The sequence below is a fragment of the Stenella coeruleoalba genome, assembly GCF_951394435.1.
Source record: "Stenella coeruleoalba genome assembly, chromosome: 8".
NCBI classification, from domain to species: Eukaryota; Metazoa; Chordata; class Mammalia; order Artiodactyla; family Delphinidae; genus Stenella; species Stenella coeruleoalba.
This window is the reverse complement of record NC_137154.1, coordinates 66,000,944-66,018,753: the sequence shown is the minus strand read 5'-3', so window position 1 is coordinate 66,018,753 and position 17,810 is coordinate 66,000,944. Positions and strand designations below refer to the sequence as shown.

The following is a 17,810-nucleotide window of genomic DNA, read 5'->3' as shown; positions in this document are numbered from 1 at the left end:
AGCAATACAGAAAAGTACAAAGATTAAAAGTCTACCACCCCAGTGTAATAAGTACTGCTGATACTTGTGTGATATCTGTACATTCAGTTTTATCAACATATTTTTTTTCCAACTCAACAATAACAGACAACTTACCAAAAATGAAAAATGTTTATCAGTTTATCAGCTTTATGACTATTATACCATAAGTTAAGCAGTTTCCCATTGATGAATATTTAGTTTACTTTTTTACCATGATAAAATGTTGCAGTATCTTTGTCACAAATATTGGCATTCTTTCCAATTTTCTCTAGAATAAATTTTTAGAATTTCTTAATGTATATGCCTATATTACATTTCATATGCTTTTTATTAGTTTACTTTTATATTACTCAATATAAGCAACATGTTTAGGTTTTTTAAATGATCAAATTATTGCATTATAATAGAAATTTATGGCTTATTTAAATTTGATTTTAAAAGTCAGCAACAGGGAATTCTCTCACGGTCCAGTGGTTAGGACTCAGTGGTTTCACTGCCATGGCCTGGGTTCAACCTCTGGTCCTGGTCGAGGGAACTAAGATCCCCCAAGCTGTGCTGCAGAGCCAAAAAAAAAAAAAAAAGTAATAAAACATTTGTCACTAGCAAAATATTTCTTTGCTATTTCACAAGTATCCTTATGAGAAATAATCTCTTACTCAGGATGTGGACCAAGAAATAGGATATGCTTAGGGGAAAAAAGGTTTATTTTTTTTTTCTTTTTGGGGGGATGATTCTTTGAGCTGGGAGATGGATAAATGGGAGTTTATTGTATGTTCTCTATGTTTGTGTAAGTTTGATGCTTAATGAGACTTGAGGTGCTGTTCTGGGTGTACAGGACTCAATCTCTTCTAGAGTGTTTTTTTTTGTTTGTTTTATTTTAGTATATCTGATATGTAATGTGTAAATTTAAAGTGTAAAACGTTAATTGGATACATTTATATATTGTAATATGATTGCCATTGTGGTGATAATTAGCACCTCTATCACCTTACCTAGTTATCCTTTTTTTGGTAGTTGGAATAAGTTCTCTTAACAAGCTTGATGACTGTAACACGATACTATTGTCTGTACTCCCTGTACTGTGCATTATATCTCTAGAGCTTTTTTACTACTTATTGTAAATTTGTACCCTAAACAACATTAGTCTTGTCCCCCACCCCTTAGCCCCTGCTAACCACCATCTTATTCTGTTTCTGCAAGTTTGACTTTTTAAAATTCCAAATATAAGCAATATCATACAATACTTGTTTTCTGTCTGACTTAATCTCACTTAGCAAAATGTGCTGAGGCCATCCATGTTTTCACAAATGGCAGGATACCCTCCTTTCTTCGTGGCTGAATAATATTCCATTATATTATATTCCATTATATATATTCCATTATATATGTACCATATTCTCTTTATTCAGCCATTGACAGATGCTAAGTTTTTTTCCACATCTTGGCTATTATAATGCGGCAATGAATATTGGGGTACACATATTTTTTTGAGTTAGTGGTTTCATTTTGTTCTGAAAAATAACCCAGAAGTGGAATTACTGGATCATGTGGTAGTTCTATCTTTAATTTTTTGAGGAACCTCCACACCGTTTTCGATAGTGGCTGTGCTGTGCCAGTTTATGTTCCTACTGATAGTGTACCAAGGGTTCCCTTTTCTCCACGTTCTCATCACCTCTCATCACCGGCACTTCTTATCTCTTTTCTTTCTGATGATAACCATTTTAACAGGTATGAGATGATGACTCACTGTGGTTTTAACTTGCATTTCCCTGATGATTAGCGATATTGAGCATCTTTTCATGTACCTGTTGTCTTTGGAAAAATGTCTTTTAGGTCTTCTGCCCATTTTTTAATCAAATTATTTGCATTTTTGTTTCTGACTTCTCTATATTTCGGATATTAACCCCTTACCATATATGTGATTTGCAAAAAGTTTCTCCCATTCTGTAGGTTGCCTTTTCATTTTGTTGTTTCTTTTGCTGTGCAAAAGCTTTTAAATTTGATGTAGTCCCATTTGTTGATTTTTGCTTGTGTTTTTATATCCAAAGAAATCATTGCTACCACCAGTGTTGAGGAGTTTCTTCCCTATGTTTTCTTCTAAGAATTTTAAAGTATCAGGTCTTATGTTTAAATCTTTAATATATTTCAAGTTAATTTTTTTGAGTGGTGTAAGATAACGGTCCATTCTCATTGCTCTGCATGTGTTTATCCAGTTTTCCCAACACAATTTGTTGAAGAGACTATTCCTTTCCCCATTGGGTGCCCTTGACTCCCTTATCCAATATTACTTGACCATATAAGCAGAGGTTTAATTCTAGGCCCTCTAATGTGCTCCACTGGTCTATGTGTCTATTTTTGTGCCAGTATAATACTTTTTTAAAAAATTGAAGTATGGTTCATGTACAATATGTTTCAGGAGTACGACATACTGATGCACAATTTTTAAAGGTTATATTCCATTTATAGTTATAAAATATTGGCTGTAGTCCCTGTGTTGGACAATATATCATTGTAGGTTATATCTTTTATACAGAGTAGTTTTTAGTTCTTAATCTCCTACCCCTATTTTGCCCCTTCCCCCTCCTCACGGGTAACTACTAGTTTGTTCTGTATACCTGTGTGACTGTTTCTTTTTAGTTATGTTCACTAGTTCATTTTATTTGTTTGTTTTTTAATTGAAAGGAACATGCTTTAAATTCTATAGAACTTTACAGTTTTCAAAAGTTTCACACATGATTTCATATAATCCCATAAAAACCCTTTTTTTAAATCACCTGCCTCTGTATTGCTCCCCCTTCCCTCTCTGCACTGATAAACACTAGTTTATTTTCTGTGTCTGTGAGTCTGTTTCTTTTTTTGTTATATTCATTAATTTGTTGTATTTTTTAGTTTCCACATATAAGTGATATTATACAGTATTTGTCTTTCTCTGACTTATTTCACTTAGCATAATACCCTCCAAGACCATCCATGTTATTGCAGATGGCAAAATTTTCTTTTTATGGCTGAGTAGTATTCCATTGTGTATGTGTGTGTGTGTGTGTGTGTATCACATCATCTTCATCCATTCATCTGTTGATGGACACTTAGGTTGCTTCCATATCTTGGCAGTGGTAAATAATGCTATGAATATTGAGGTGTGTGTCTCTTTTCAAATTATGGTTTTCCCTGGATATATGCCCAAGAGTGGTATTGCTGGATCATATGATGGTTCTGTTTTTACTTTTTAAAGAACTCCCCCATACTTTCTCCAAAATGGTTGTACAAATTTACATTCCCTCAACAGTGTACAGAGTTCCCTTTTCTCCACATCTTCATGAACATTTGTTATTTGTATTCTTTTTGATGACAGTGATTCTGATAGGTCTGAGGTGATATCTTACTGTGGTTTTAATTTGCATTTCTCTGACAATTGATATTGAGCATCTTTTCATGTGCCTGTTGACCATCTGTATATCTGCTTTGGAAAAATGTCTATTCAGGTCTTCTGCCCAGTTTTTAATCAGGTTGTTTTTTTGATGTTGAGTTGTATGAGTTGTGTATATATTTTGGATCATATCATTTTCAAATATTATCTTTCATTCACTAGGTTGCTTTTCATTTTCTTGATGGCTTCCTTTACTGTGCGAAAGCTTTTAAGTTTAATTAGGTCCCATCTGTTTACTTTTGCTTTTATTTCCTTTGCTTTAGGAGACAGATCCAAAATAATACTGCTATGATTTGTATCAGAGAGGGTTCTGCCTATGTTTTCCCCTAGGAGTTTTATGATTTCCTGTCTTATATGTAGGCCTTTAATCCATTTTGAGTTTATCTTTATATGTGGTGTGAATGTTCTAATTTTATTATTTTACATGTAGCTGTCCAGTTTTCCCAGCACCACTTATTGAGACTGTCTTTTCTCCATTGTATATTCTTGCCTCCTTTGTCATAGATTAATTGACCGTAAGTACATGGGTTTATTTCTAGGCTTTCCATCCTGTTCCATTGATCGATGTATCTCTTTTTATGCCAGTACCATATTATTTTGATTACTGTAGCTTTGTAGTATAGTCTGAAGCCAGGGAGTGTGATTCCCCCAGCTCTGTTCTTTCACCAGATTATTTTGGCTTTTCAAGGTCTTTTGTGTGTCCATAGAAACTTTAAAATTTTCTTTTCTAGTTCTGTGAAAAATGCCCATGGTATTTTGATAGGGATTACATTGAATCTGTCAGTTGCCTTCAGTATTGTGGTCATTTTAACAATATGGATTCTTCCAGTCCATGAACATGGTATATCTTTCCATCTGTTTGTGTCATCTTCAATATTTTTCATCAGTGTCTTACAGTTTTCAAAGTATAGGTGTTTTGCCTCCCTAAGTAGATCTCTAGGTATTTTCTTTTTGATGATAGTAAATGGGATTGTACCCTTAAATTCTTTTTCTGATCTTTTGTTGTTAGTGTATAGAAATGCAACAGATTTTTGTATATTAATTTTATATCCTTCAATTTTACTAAATTCATTGATGAGCTCTAGTCGTTTCCTGGTAGCATCTTTAGGATTTTCTACGTAGAGCATCATGTCATCTGCAAACAGTGACAGTTTTATTACTTCTTTTCCAGTTTGGATTCCTTTTATTTCTTTTCCTTCTCTGGCTGCTGTGGGGAGGACTTCCAAAACTCTGTTGAATAAAAGTGGTGAGAGTGGGCATCCTTGTCTTATTTCTGATCTTAGAGGAAATGCTTTCAGATTTTCATCATTAAGTATGATGTTACCTGTGGGCTTGTCTTATATGGCCTTTATTATGTTGAGGTTTTTTCCCTTTATGTCTATTTCTGGAGAGTTTTTATCTTAAATGGATGCTTAATTTTGTAAAGCTTTTTTTGCATCTATTGATATGGTTTTTGCCCTTCAGTTTGTTAATGTATGTTACATTGATTGATTTGCAGATATTGAAAAATACCTGCATCCCTGGGATAAATCCCACTTGATCATGGTGCATGATCCTTTTAATGTATTGTTGGATTTGGTTTGATTATATTTTGTTGAGGATTTTTGCATCTATGTTTATCAGTGATATTGGCCTGTAATTTTCTTTTATTGTGGTATCTTTTTTTGTTATCAGGATGATGCTGGCCTTGTAGAATGAGTTCACAAATGTTCCTCTGCAGTTTTTAGTATAGTTTGAGAAAAATAGGTGTTAACTCTTCTCTAAATGTTTGGTAGCATTCACCTGTGAAGCCTTCTGGTTTTGACTTTTGTTTTCTGATCGTTTTTATTACTGTTCCACTTTCATTGCTGGTAATTGGTCTGTTCATATTTTCTGTTTCTTCCTGGTTTAATCATGGAAGATCATACATTTCTAGGAATCTTCCATTTTCTTCTAGATTGTCCATTTTATGGGCGTATAGCTGTTCATTGTAGTCTCTTATGATTCTTTTGTATTTCCTTGGTGTCTCTTATAACTTTCATGTCTGATTTTATTGATTTGGCCCTCTCTTTACTTTCTTAATGAGTCTGGCTAAAGGTTTATCAGTTTTGCTTATCTTTTCTAAAAACCAGCTCTTAACTTCATTGATCTTTTCTATTTTTAGTTTCTATTTTACTTATTTCTATTCTGATATTTATGATTTATTTCCTTCTACTAACTTTGGGGTTTTGTTTTTCTTTTCCTACCTCCTTTAGGCATATGGTTATATTGTTTACTATAATACATTTTTAGTACTATAGCTTTGTAATATAGTTTGAAATCAGGAAGTATGATACCACCAGCTTGGTTCTTTTTCCTCAGAGTCGCTTTTGCTATTTGGGGTCTTTTGTGGGTCCATACAGATCTGAGGATTGTTTTCTACTGTGAAGAATGCCATTGGTGTTTTGATGGGAATTTTGTTGAATCTATAGATGGCTTTGGATAGTATGGACATTTTGACAATATTACTTATTCCGATCCATAAACACAGGCTGTCCTTCCATTTATTACTTTTGTTTTCAGTTTCTTTCAGCAATAATCTTTCACTTCCTTGGTTAAACTTATGCCTATGTATTTTATTGTTTTTGATGCTATTGTGATTGGGATAGTTTTATTTCCTTTTCAAATGTTTCATTCTTAGCATATAGAAATGTAATTGATTTCTGTATATTGATTTTTGTATCCTGCAATTTTACTGAAATCATTAATTAGTTCCAACAGTTTTTGGTTTTTTTGTTTTTTTTTTTTTTGGTTGAGTCTTTGGGATCTTCTATATATGAAATTGTAGCATCTGCAAATATCAACACTTAGTTCTTCATTCTCTATTTGGATGCCTTTTGTTCGTCTTGCCCAATTGCTCTATATTGAGCAATTTAGTCCTTCAGTACTGTATTTAATAAGAATTGTGAAAGTGGGCATCCTTGTCTTGTTCCTGATCTTAGAGGAATAGCTTTCAATTTTTATCCATTGAGTATCATGTTAACTGCAGGTTTGTTACATATGGCCTTTATTATGTTATGGTATGTTCCTCTATACCCAGTCTGCCTAGCGGTTTTTTTTTTTTTTTTTTTTTGCGGTACGCGGGCCTCTCACTGTTGTGGCCTCTCCCATTGCGGAGCACAGGCTCCAGACGCGCAGGCTCAGCGGCCATGGCTCATGGGCCCAGCCACTCCGCGGCATGTGGGATCTTCCCAGACCAGGGCACGAACCCATGTCCCCTGCATCGGCAGGCGGACTCTCAACCACTGCGCCACCAGGGAAGCCCGTGCCTAGCGTTTTTTAATCATGAAAGGATGTTGTATTTTACCAAATGCTTTTCTGCATCAACTGAGATGATCACGTAATTTTTATCTTTCATTAATATATTACATTTATTGATTTACATGTTGAACCATCTTAGCATCAAAGGGATAAATCCCATTTGGTCATGATGTATAACCCTTTTTGTATGTTCTTAAATTCAGTTTGCTAAGATTTTATTGAAAAATTTACACCTACATTCATCAGGGATATTAGCCTATTGTTAAAGTGTCCTTATCTGGCTTCAGAATCAGGGTAATGCTGGCCTCGTAAAATGACTTTGGAAGTATTTCTTCCTCAGGTTTTTGCAAGAGTTTGAGAAGGACTGTTGTTAATTCTCTTTTGAATGTTTGGTAGAATTTGCCAATGAAGCCATCTGGTCCTGAGGTTTTCTGTGTTGTGTGGTTTTTGATTACTGATGCAATTTCTTTGCTCATTAATGGTCTGTTCAGAATTTCTGTTTGTCCTGATTCAGTCTTGGTAGTTTGTGTTTATAGAAGTTTATGCATTTCTTCTAGGTTATCTCGTTGGCATATAATTGTTCATAATAGTCTCATATGTCTTCTGTATTTCTGTAGTATTTGTATCTCTGTAGTGTCTTCTTTTTCATTTCTAATTTTGAGTCTTCTCTCTTTTTTTCTTAGTCTGGTTAAAGGTTTGTCAATTTTGTTTATCTTTTGAAGAGCCAGCTTTAATTTTGTTAATTCTGTTTTTTTCCTCCCTGGTCTCTATTCATGTATTTCCACTTTGATCCTCCTGCTTTCTCTTTCTAGTTCCTTGAGGTGTAAAAGTTAGGGGGATTTTTTTTTTGAGATGTTTCTAAATTTCTCAATATATGAATTTATTGCTATAAACTTTCCTCTCGGAACTGCTTTTCCTTCATCCCATAAGATTTGATAGTTTGTATTTCCATTTTCATTTGTTTTGAGATAATTTTTTAATTTCCTTTTTGTTCCCCTCTGATTGTTTAGGAGTGTCTTGTTTACTTTCCACGTATTTGTAGATTTTCCAGCTTTCCTCTGATTGTTGATTTCTAGTTTCGTAGATTGTTATCTGAAAAGATAGTTGGTGTGATTTCAGTATTCTTATTTGTTGAGATGTGTTGTTTTCATTTCTTCTCGTATCATGATTTATACTAGATAATGTTCTGTGTGCACTTGAGAAGTATGTGTGTTCTGCTACTTTTGGATATGTCTGTTAAGGTCCTTTGTTATACAGTATGGTTAAATTCCAGCATTTCTTATTGATTTGATGTCTGGATGATCAGTGGTCATTGCTGGCAGTGGGATATTGAAATCTTCTACTATTATTGCATTATTGTCTATCTCTCCCTTTTGATCTATTAGAATTTGCTTAATATATTTCAGTGTGCCAATGTTGGGTGTATATATATATTTATGATTGTTGTATCTTCTGGATATATTGACCTTTTTATCATTATATAATGACCTTTTGTCTCTTATCATTTTTGGCATTAAGTCTGTTTTGTCTGGCTATACCTGCTTTCTTTTGGTTTCCAGTTGCACGGAGTATCCTCATCCACTCACATCTTTACCCTGAGCTTATGTTTATCTCTAGAGCTGAAATTATATAGTTAGGTCTCTTTAATCCATCCAGCCACTCTGTGCCTTTGATTAGTGAACTGAATTTATTTCTATTTAGAGTGATTACTGATATGTAAGGACTTACTACTGCCAGCTTATTGTTTGTCTTCTGGTTGTTTTGTATCTCCTTTCTTTGTTTTTCCCTCTGTTTCTGTCTACCTTTGTAAAGTGGTGATTTTCCACGGTGATTTGCTCAGTCTCCCTTTTTTTCATGTTTCATGACTACTCTAGATTTTTGCTATGTGGTTACCAAGCATAAACATCTTAGACATAAAATAATCCTACAGGAAAAAGACTAAAAAAGTAGTTCAAACACGTTCTGTGTGTTGAACATGTGGTAGTACATATTCTCTATCTAATATCCTGAGTTTATTACAGTGCATACCACATAATCATTGTTCTGTTCAAATGGTGAATTGTTGATTAAAGATGATAAAAACAAAATAACTTACCGATTAAAGTAAACAATAAGTTGAAAAGGTTACTATTTTTCTCTAAACCCATATTTCTAACCATACATGCTTTTTTAGCAATGAATATCTTTCTTCTGGAAAGCTGCCGGTAGGAAAAACATAAAAGAGATTTATAAATTTTTGTATTTTGTCCCCTTTAGAAATGATACAATAGAGTTAGATGGAACCTTAACAATCCTTACTCTTGAAGAAACTGATGCCCAAAATTATGTAGTGATTTACTCAGTTGGGACAGTAGAAAACCCAATATTGTCTCTACAAGACAATGCTTTAAGTCAAAAGTTAAAATACAGTTACTCCTCTATCCTAAAATAAAGTCTTATGTTAAGGTAATATAGTATGGTAGAAAATTAAATTCATAGATTGGCTAAAACAAACTTGTCACAGAAGTCTAATTTAATATGCTTTATAAATTTATTTATGCTTCATGAGTAGTGTCTTTTATTGCCCTTTAAAGCTTCTTCTTGTAGTTAGTGTGCCTGCCTATGAGGGCTCATTTAATTTTGATTCTCAACTCTTTTTGGCAAAGTAATTAAACGACCAAGCTTTCTGAAGCTTTCATCTCAGATTACCCACAATTCTGAATCATTAGGCTCTGCATGAAAGTTTGCACATGCTGATATACTTCTGTTCAGTAGGAGTCAGAGTGTGAAGATTTGTGGCAACTGCGGTAGACCTGTGAACAACACAGCTTTCAACTGCATAGGTCCATTTATCCGCAGATTTTTTTCCACTAAATACGTACTACAGCACTACATGATCCATGGTTGGCTGAATCCATGCATGCAGAAACAAGGATATGGAGAGGCCAAGTGTCAAGTTACACATGGATTTTCAACTGCACAGAGGGTCAGCACCCCTGACCCCCATGTTATTCAAGGGTCAACTGTTTTCACCTATCAGATATATATTATTCAGTAGAGTTGAAGTTATCAAAAGTATAGCTGTTACTCACTTTTCCTTACCATTTGTACTCCATGATGGTTTCGCAAGAGAAGGTGTGCTATTCTAGTCTCCTTGCCAGACATTTTTTTTCTTGGTAATCAAATTTATTTATAAGGTATCATTGTTACACATTTTAAGTTTACTGTTTGATGAAGTTTGACAACTGTATATTCCTGTGTAACCATCATCCAGATCATGATACAGAAGACTCCCATCATCCCAGAAACTTTGCTCTTTGTAGCACATTTCCTCCCTGCCTGCCCCTTACTTGACCCAAGCAATCACTGATGTAATTCCTAATACCATGATTAGTTTTGCTTCTTCATATAAATTGAATCTCATACTAGGCATTCTTTTGTGTCTGGCTTCTTTCCCTCAACAATGTCTGCCAATAATATTACATGTATCGGCAGTTATTTCGTTTTTATTGCTGAGTAGTATTCCATTGTGAATATACCACAATGTATCCATTCATTTATTGATGGGCATTGGCATTATTTGCACATTAAGCTGCGATGAACATGCAACAGTCTTTTGGTGATCATGTTTTTGCTCTTCCTTAGTAAATACCTAGAAGTAGAATTTTAGAGCTATAATATAAGTATATATTTAACTTTATAAGAAGGTGCCAGACTGTTTTCCGAAGTGGTTGTACTGTTTCACTTTCTGGCCACCAATGTCTGAAGAGTTCAAGTTCCTTGCCATATTTTATTTTAGGGAACTTTCACTTACTTTATCTCTTTCTCCATATGACTAGAGGTTTTTTGGTTTGTTTTATTGGATTAGTACTTTGATGATGAAGTTATGAATTTTCAAAGGGCCAAAAATCTCTTTGCAGATGAACAAGGTGGAAGTCTAAAGTCAAAACATGACATGAAAAGCAAGATTTTAGCATGCTCTGGCTTCATGTGTTATCAGAAAGAAAGACGGATTTTATCCTCAGACTTTTAATGGCAGCTAGTTGGCTGAGACCTTACTATAACAACTCTTTCAGAGTCCCTGCTGCTGCTTGAATTGTAAAGGCTGCAATTGAAATGTGTTTCTTTACTTCTTTCCAGGCTGAACGAGGATCTGCTTTATTTTCAATATCAAATATAGAATCAAAGATGCCAGGAAATGATTCGCCAGCATATTTGTTGTGGCTGCTTGGAGCAAAGATGATATGCCTAGTAGAAAAAAACAAAGAGGACAGGTTGAACTGAAGCGTGTACATATATTACATTTTATATGCTTTTTCTTTATTCATTCTGCTTTGTTAGACCGTATCTTACTAAGTATTCTGTGTCTCCTCCTGGCATTTACTTTTGTTACTCCAAAATAAAAACATATAATTGGTTTGAGATACTTAGTTAATGGTATAGTTTTAAGCAAAGAAAGGAGTTGATAAGACGCATCTCGTGAATCATATGTTGCCATCCCATGCAGTTGGAAGTAAGTAGATTCTTTCCTGTAAGTTATGGGCATTAGTTGTCTAACTGCCTAGACATCCACAAACTGACATCCATGAAGCATGGATAATTTATGGATATGTTTAATAAGAGATTAAAAAAATACCGCTGTATTGCCTTTTTTAGAGATTCAACAAGAATGACAGTTGTTCCCAGTACTCTTCAGACATTAAAAAGCAATAATTAAAGAAGCTTGTATTACAAAAATATCACAAGTGGCAAGGATAATAAAGCCCATTCCACAAAGGTAAAATGGCTATATATGGGTTGCCCACAAAGACACACTTTTTTGATCTAGAAGGAAAGTTTGCAGTTGATTTCCTACTTCACCTCATAAGTAGCTCAAGAGATCAAGTTACTTCTCTCCCCAGTGTGTGGAATTCTGCCTTCCACAAATGTACATATTTTATTAAACACTCTTATCAGGAATTAGGCCCAATAGTCAAATCCTATAGCTGCTTCAAGCTGTAAATCTACTGTAGGACACAATATGGAATTCTATGTAAAGTCACTGTATTAATGATCAAAGAGAAATTTATAATGTAATCATTTAGATTTCCCAAAGTACATCAGGATTTATTGTTCTTGGCTTTTAAATTTTAGTATGGCCTCAAATGGATCTTTCTTATTAAAAGAGGTATATGTGCTAAACTGTTTATAAACATTAATATTCTGACATATATAAGCTGAGATTAGAGATACAGGTCATAGGTATTCCTTACTATACATGCCGTCTTCTGGAGAATTGTAAAGGGAGAGTATAGTACAGTATTATTGATATAGCAATCAAGTAAACCTGATGAAATTGTAAATGGGGTGTTTTCCTAATTTCTTTGTGATCATTAGTGTGTAGAAATGCCATCGGTCCCTGTATATTGCTTATGTGTCCTACAGCTTTACTGAATTCATTTATTCGAATAGTTTTTTTGTGGAATCATTAGGTTTTTCTACAAACAGTACCATGTCATCCGCAATAGTGACAGTTTTACTTCTTCCTGGTTTGGTTGTCTTTGATTTACTTGTCCTAATTGCTGTGGCTAGGACTTCCAGTACTATGTTGAATAAAAGTGGTGAGAGTAGGCATACTTGTCATGTTTTGGGTTTTTCACCATTGAGCATGATGGCAGCTCTGGGTCTGTCATATATGGCCTATGTTATGTTGAGATACACTGCCTCTGTATCCAGTTTGTTGAGACTTTTTTTTTTTAATTCACTCTGCGGCATGTGGGATCTTAGTTCCCCGACCAGGGATCGAACCCATGCCCCCTGCAGTAGGAGCACGGAGTCTTAACCACTGGACCACCAGGGAAGTCCCGTTGAAACTTTTTATTATAAGTTTATGTTGAATTTCGCCAAATGTTTTTTCTCTATTGAGATGATTATATGGTTTTTATTCACTTTGGTTGGGAATTTTCTTCTTTCAGCACTTTGAATACATCATGCCACTCCCTTCTGGCCTGAAAAATTTCTCCTGGAATATCTGCTAATGGTCTCAAGAGGATTCTCTTGTTCATAAGTTGTTTTTCTCTTGCTGCTTTTAAGATTCTCTCCTTATTTCTACCTTCCTTGCCATTTTAATTATAATTTGTCTTAGATGGGTATCTTTTGGTTCATCTTATTTGGAATTGTCTCAGCTTCCAGGATCTGGGTGTTTCCCCATGTTGGGGAAGTTTTCAGCCCCCTTCTCTTTTCTTTTGGGACCTCTATAACATAAATATTGTTTCACTTGATGTTGTCCCAGAGGTCCCTTAAGCTGTCATCACTTTTAAAAATCCTTTTTGCTTTTTGTTGCTCTGTTTGTGTGAGTTCCACCACCTGTGTTCTAGGTCACTGATTCTTCTGCTTCTTTTAGTCTGCTAGTGAACCACCCTAGTGTATTTTTCAGTTCAGTTATTGTATTCTTTCTTTAACACCATGACTTCTATTTGGTACTCTCTTATATTTTCTACAAGTTTCTCAGAGTTTTCGCTGTGTTCATCCATTCTTCTCTCACATTCAGTAGCCTCTTTGATGACCACTACTTTGAACACTTTATCAGGTAGATTACTTATATTTGTTTAACTGTTTTTCTCCTGGGGTTTTGTCTTTTTTTCTTTGTTTGTAACATATTCCCGTGTTTCCGCATTTTGCTTGACTCTCTGGAAGAGGTGGCTCTTGCATCTAATGCGTAGAAACCAGCAGTCTTGATGGCGTAGCCTCATGTGATGAACCTTACTGTCCAACCTTTCCCTAGCTCTTGGTTGTCTCTCAAACCTCTGGGATTCTCCAAGCCACCTATTTTTAATAGCTCCCAACAGCTGAGTGTGTGCCAAGACCTGTCAGTGTACCAAAGGGGAATATCTCAGGCAGCACTTAGATTCAGGATGATTGGAAGCCAGGCCCTCAGGCAGCAGCTTTTAAAGTATGCAAATGTATACCATCCTGTGGAACACGAGAGTAGGTCTGGTGGCCACTAGAGCCAGGTCATAGGAAGGTGTCCCCTGGGTAGCAGTCAAAACTCGGGGCTCCTTTCTGGTATATACTAGCAAGCTGTAGCAGAGCAGAGGGAGAACGTAGACGGCGTTCCCCGGCCTGTGTTCTCTGAGAGGAGCTCCACAGGCCTCTAGCTGTGTGCCAAGCGTGAAGGCTGCCCCTCAGGCTGAAGCTCCAGGACAGGCAAATAGGCCTCTTCTACGGAAAGGTTGGGGGGTGTTTCCGCCTGCTATCTGTGCAGTGACCTGAAGGTGGCAGCCTCCCACGCACTGACTCTCGGATCGTTGTAACCCTGTGGGACCCAGGAAAGCAATACCACCTGGCCGCCAGAGGCAGGGGATGAAGGGGTATCCCCTGGGCAGCAGCCACAAAAGCTGAGGCATCAAACGTGTAAGAGTTCCCCTGAGAGATGCTCGTTCTCTGGAGCGTGGCAAAGGGAGAGCATGAAGACAGCACCTGCCCTCCTAGGTCTCTGGTACAGTTTACAGTCAGCCCTTAGATGGGTAATGTGTTTAATCAGAATCCTGCCTCTCGGCCTGCAGCTGTGATTATAAGCTTATAGGCTTCTTTCCCTGGAAGACAGCCCTTGGTTCTGCTGCCTCTCTCTTGCTGTGCCTGACAGTGGTAGCTGTTTAATATCTATTCCTATGACACCCGCAAGCATAATCCCCTCTGGTCACCAGAGCCAGGCAATGTAGAGGTATCCCCGGCAGCAGCTTCAAAAATCAGGGTGCCAGAAAAGGGTATAAGCTCCCTTCTGAGAGAGAAGGTCAAGCTGGAGTGAGGCAGAGGGAGAGCGCAAAGAGTGCTTCCACCAGCCTCCATTCCTCAAGAGAGCACTCCGTGGGCTTTTAGAAGTGCGCCGGAACGAAAGCCCTCCCCTCAGGCCAAAGCTCCTGGACAAGCAAATGAGCCTCTTTCTCAGAAAGACTGGGGGTGTTTTCAGTCTGCTCGTACCTTGGGGATGGTAGTCTGCCAAGACTGTCTCTCCAGTTGTTACAGCCTCATGGGATGCAGGAATGCAAGCCCTCCCACCCGCTACCCCGCGCCAAGCAATCAAGGAGTGTCTCCTGGCGACAGCTACAAAAACCAGGACACCAGATGCAAAAGGCAGAGTACCAGCTGCAAATAAAAGCTCCGCTCCAGAGATACTGGTGCTCTGGAGATCAGCAGAGGGAATGCGTAACGATCATCACCTTCAGGGAAGAGGAGGGAAAGAAAGATAGTGCCCACGAGCTTTAGCAAGGCAGAGGAAGAGTGGAAATCGGCACCCACCGGCCCCCATCTCGGAGAGTATCCCACCAGGCCCCTGTCCCTCCAGCCGGTGCTTTAAGATCAGCAAGTGAATCTCTTTCACATTAAATCTGGGTGCTTTTAAGGACTGCTCCTGTGCTGGGCCCTGTGCAGATGAGTTCCAGCCAGTCCTTTCAGCCTGAGCAGTTTCTCAGTTCTGTACATCCCTTTGGTCTTCGGGATGCAGCAGCTTTGTTGGTTCTCAAAGCCAGATGTTTGGGAGGCTTACCTCTCAGGCACAGGGCCTAAAAGTTGAGGTGGCTGATTTGGGTACAAACCCTTTGCTGTGGGCTGCTGCCCCAGGAGTGGGCTTGGTGGCAAGATTGGGCCTCAGCCTTACCTACCCACATCCACGTGGCCTTTTTCTCCTTTGCCTGATTTGAAGGAGTTGCTCGGCTAATCGTCAGGTCTTTTTCAGAGGACAACTGTCCCATCTGTAGCTGTAGATTTGGTATGTCTGGGAGAGGTGAGTTCGGTATCTTCCTACATTGTCATCTTGAACCACCTCTCCCTGGCTTTAGAATATAGTCTTCATGTTCAATTAATAGTTCCAAAAAGTGTGTTTACCCTTTGACCCTGAAATCTCAGGTACTGATTATAGAGAGATTAAAACAAATGTTCAAGTAGGGCTCAGGGACATTTTATAGCAGTACTTTTCATAATACTAAATAATTGGGGGGCAAAATCTAATTAAAAACTCAATAAGGACTAAAAAAATTACACATGAAAGCCATACAGTGGAACACTATGCAGCAGATGAGAAGAGCTAAAATTATATATATTGGGCTTCTCTGGTGGCGCAGTGGTTAAGAATCCGCCTGCCAATGCAGGGGACACGGGTTTGTGCCCTGGTCTGGGAAGATCCCACATGCTTTGGAGCAACTAAGCCCATGTGCCACAAGTACTGAGCCCACACTCTAGAGCCCGTGAGCCACAACTACTGAGCCCGTGAGCCACAGCTACTGAAGCCAGCACGCCTAGAGCCTGTGCTCCACAACAAATCCACGCACCACAACAAAGAGTAGCCCCCGCTCGCTGCAACTAGAGAAAAGCCCGCTTGCAGCAACAAAGACCTGACACAGCCAAAGGAATAAATAAGTAAAAAAGTTGTATATATTGACATAGATCTCTGAGATAAATTTTTACCAAAAGCAGTTGCAAAGTGATATATGGTCCCATTTATGTAAACAGAAATGAATAAATAAATAACTATACATGTGTACATAACTGCATTCAAAATTTAACATCAAACTCATCACTGATTTTCCCTGAAGGAAATAATAGAAATGTCCATGTGTTAGCACTGTCCCTTTTTATTCTATATAATTGTATAGAGCCTGAATTTGAAAAAGAGATGTTTGCTTATAAATCATATAAATTAAAAAATAAGGACTTCCCTGGTGGTCCAGTGGTTAAGAATCCATCCTCCAATGCAGGGGACGCCGGTTCGGTCCCTGGTCGGGGAACTATGATCCCACATTGCCACGGGGCAACTAAGCCCACACCTCAACTACTGAGCCCGTGAGCTCTGGAGCCCATGCGCCACAAGTAGAGAGAAGCCAACGCACTGCAACGAAGAGCCTGTGCACTGTAACAAAAGATCCTGCGTGCCGCAACTAAGACCCAATGCATCCAAAAAAACATTAAAAAAAAAAAACTTTAAAAAATAAAAAAATATATAAAGATGGACTAATGATAGGCAAGAGAGCATTAACGTGTAGATTAGCTTTCAACCTTTGATTTATGTAAATAACTGATGGCTGCTATTTCATTTGTATTGATAAACATTTATCCTTACATTATGTAAACTATTATAAAAATAGCAGCCATTTACTGGGTATACCCCCTCTGAGCTGAATCTTCTGCATGCCTTAAACCTACAGACCTATGGGGTAAAAGCACTGTAATCTCCATCTACAGCTGAGGAACCTGAGTCTTAGAGAAGTAAATTTGCCCAGGTCACATTTAGTATTTGGCAGAGCTGGGCTCTAAATGCCTGGGCTTGTAATCAGTTAAATTATTACTAATATTTATGAGAAAGGTAACATAGAAATATCTTTTGTATATGTCATTTGATGATAAACAGCCTTGTAAAATAGCAATTATCACCATCCTAATTCAGATGAGCAAACCCTAGATATGACTTGCTCTAAATCACACATGTGCAAGTGAACTAGAACACAGATTTTCTGACTCTAAATGCTAGGACCTTTCTAATTTTTACCAAGAAACCACGGCTTAAAATGTACCTCAAAAAAAACTGGAGGCTATCCAAAAGCAGCCAAGATACTGAAAGAAAACCTGAGATAGAGATAAAAAAAAAAAACAACGATATTTCTTTAGGGGAAACTATGGCATCCATCTTCAAAAACCTGAAATGTTATATGGAAATAGATCTAGACTAATTCTTTTTGACTTTGGAGAGCAGAACAGGGTCAGAGGGAGAAAATTACAGGGAAATATATCTTTATGAAAAAAACTTTCTATTAAGTAGAACTTTCCTAAAACAGAACGAACTTCCTCATGTGGTAGTAAGCTTCCATTCACTGGAAGATTCAAACAGTGGCTGGATAACTACTTTTCTGAGATCCTACAGAAAAGATTCATGTAGAAAATTGAACTACATGAGCTCTCAGATCCCCTTTAAGATGCTGTGTCTTTTCGATTTTGTTACAAGAGTTCTTTTTCAACTATCATCTGCCGTTTACATCTGCAGCAAAGCAATACACGATATGAAATTAACTTTTCTGATAGTACAAATTATACTGTTATGCAGAATCTCACCCATATTTCCTTCACTATACATATC

At 37.2% G+C, this 17,810-nt stretch overlaps 1 protein-coding gene across 4 annotated transcripts in view; it reads right to left on the bottom strand.

Moving 5' to 3' along the window:
* Positions 1-340: 340 nt before the first annotated feature.
* The window catches only part of NAALAD2 (N-acetylated alpha-linked acidic dipeptidase 2), a 62,834-nt gene continuing 45,364 nt past the window's right edge, over positions 341-17,810 (bottom strand). For 3 of the 4 annotated variants that reach the window (XM_079930594.1, XM_079930595.1, XM_079930593.1), the window contains exon 19: positions 9,322-10,954. In XM_079930594.1, the coding sequence (XP_079786720.1) occupies positions 10,765-10,954 (190 nt within the window). In that variant the 3' untranslated portion in view covers positions 9,322-10,764. Of the gene's footprint in view, positions 577-9,321; positions 10,955-17,810 lie in introns of those variants that run through there. The other variant, XR_013829576.1, reaches the window with a different exon arrangement.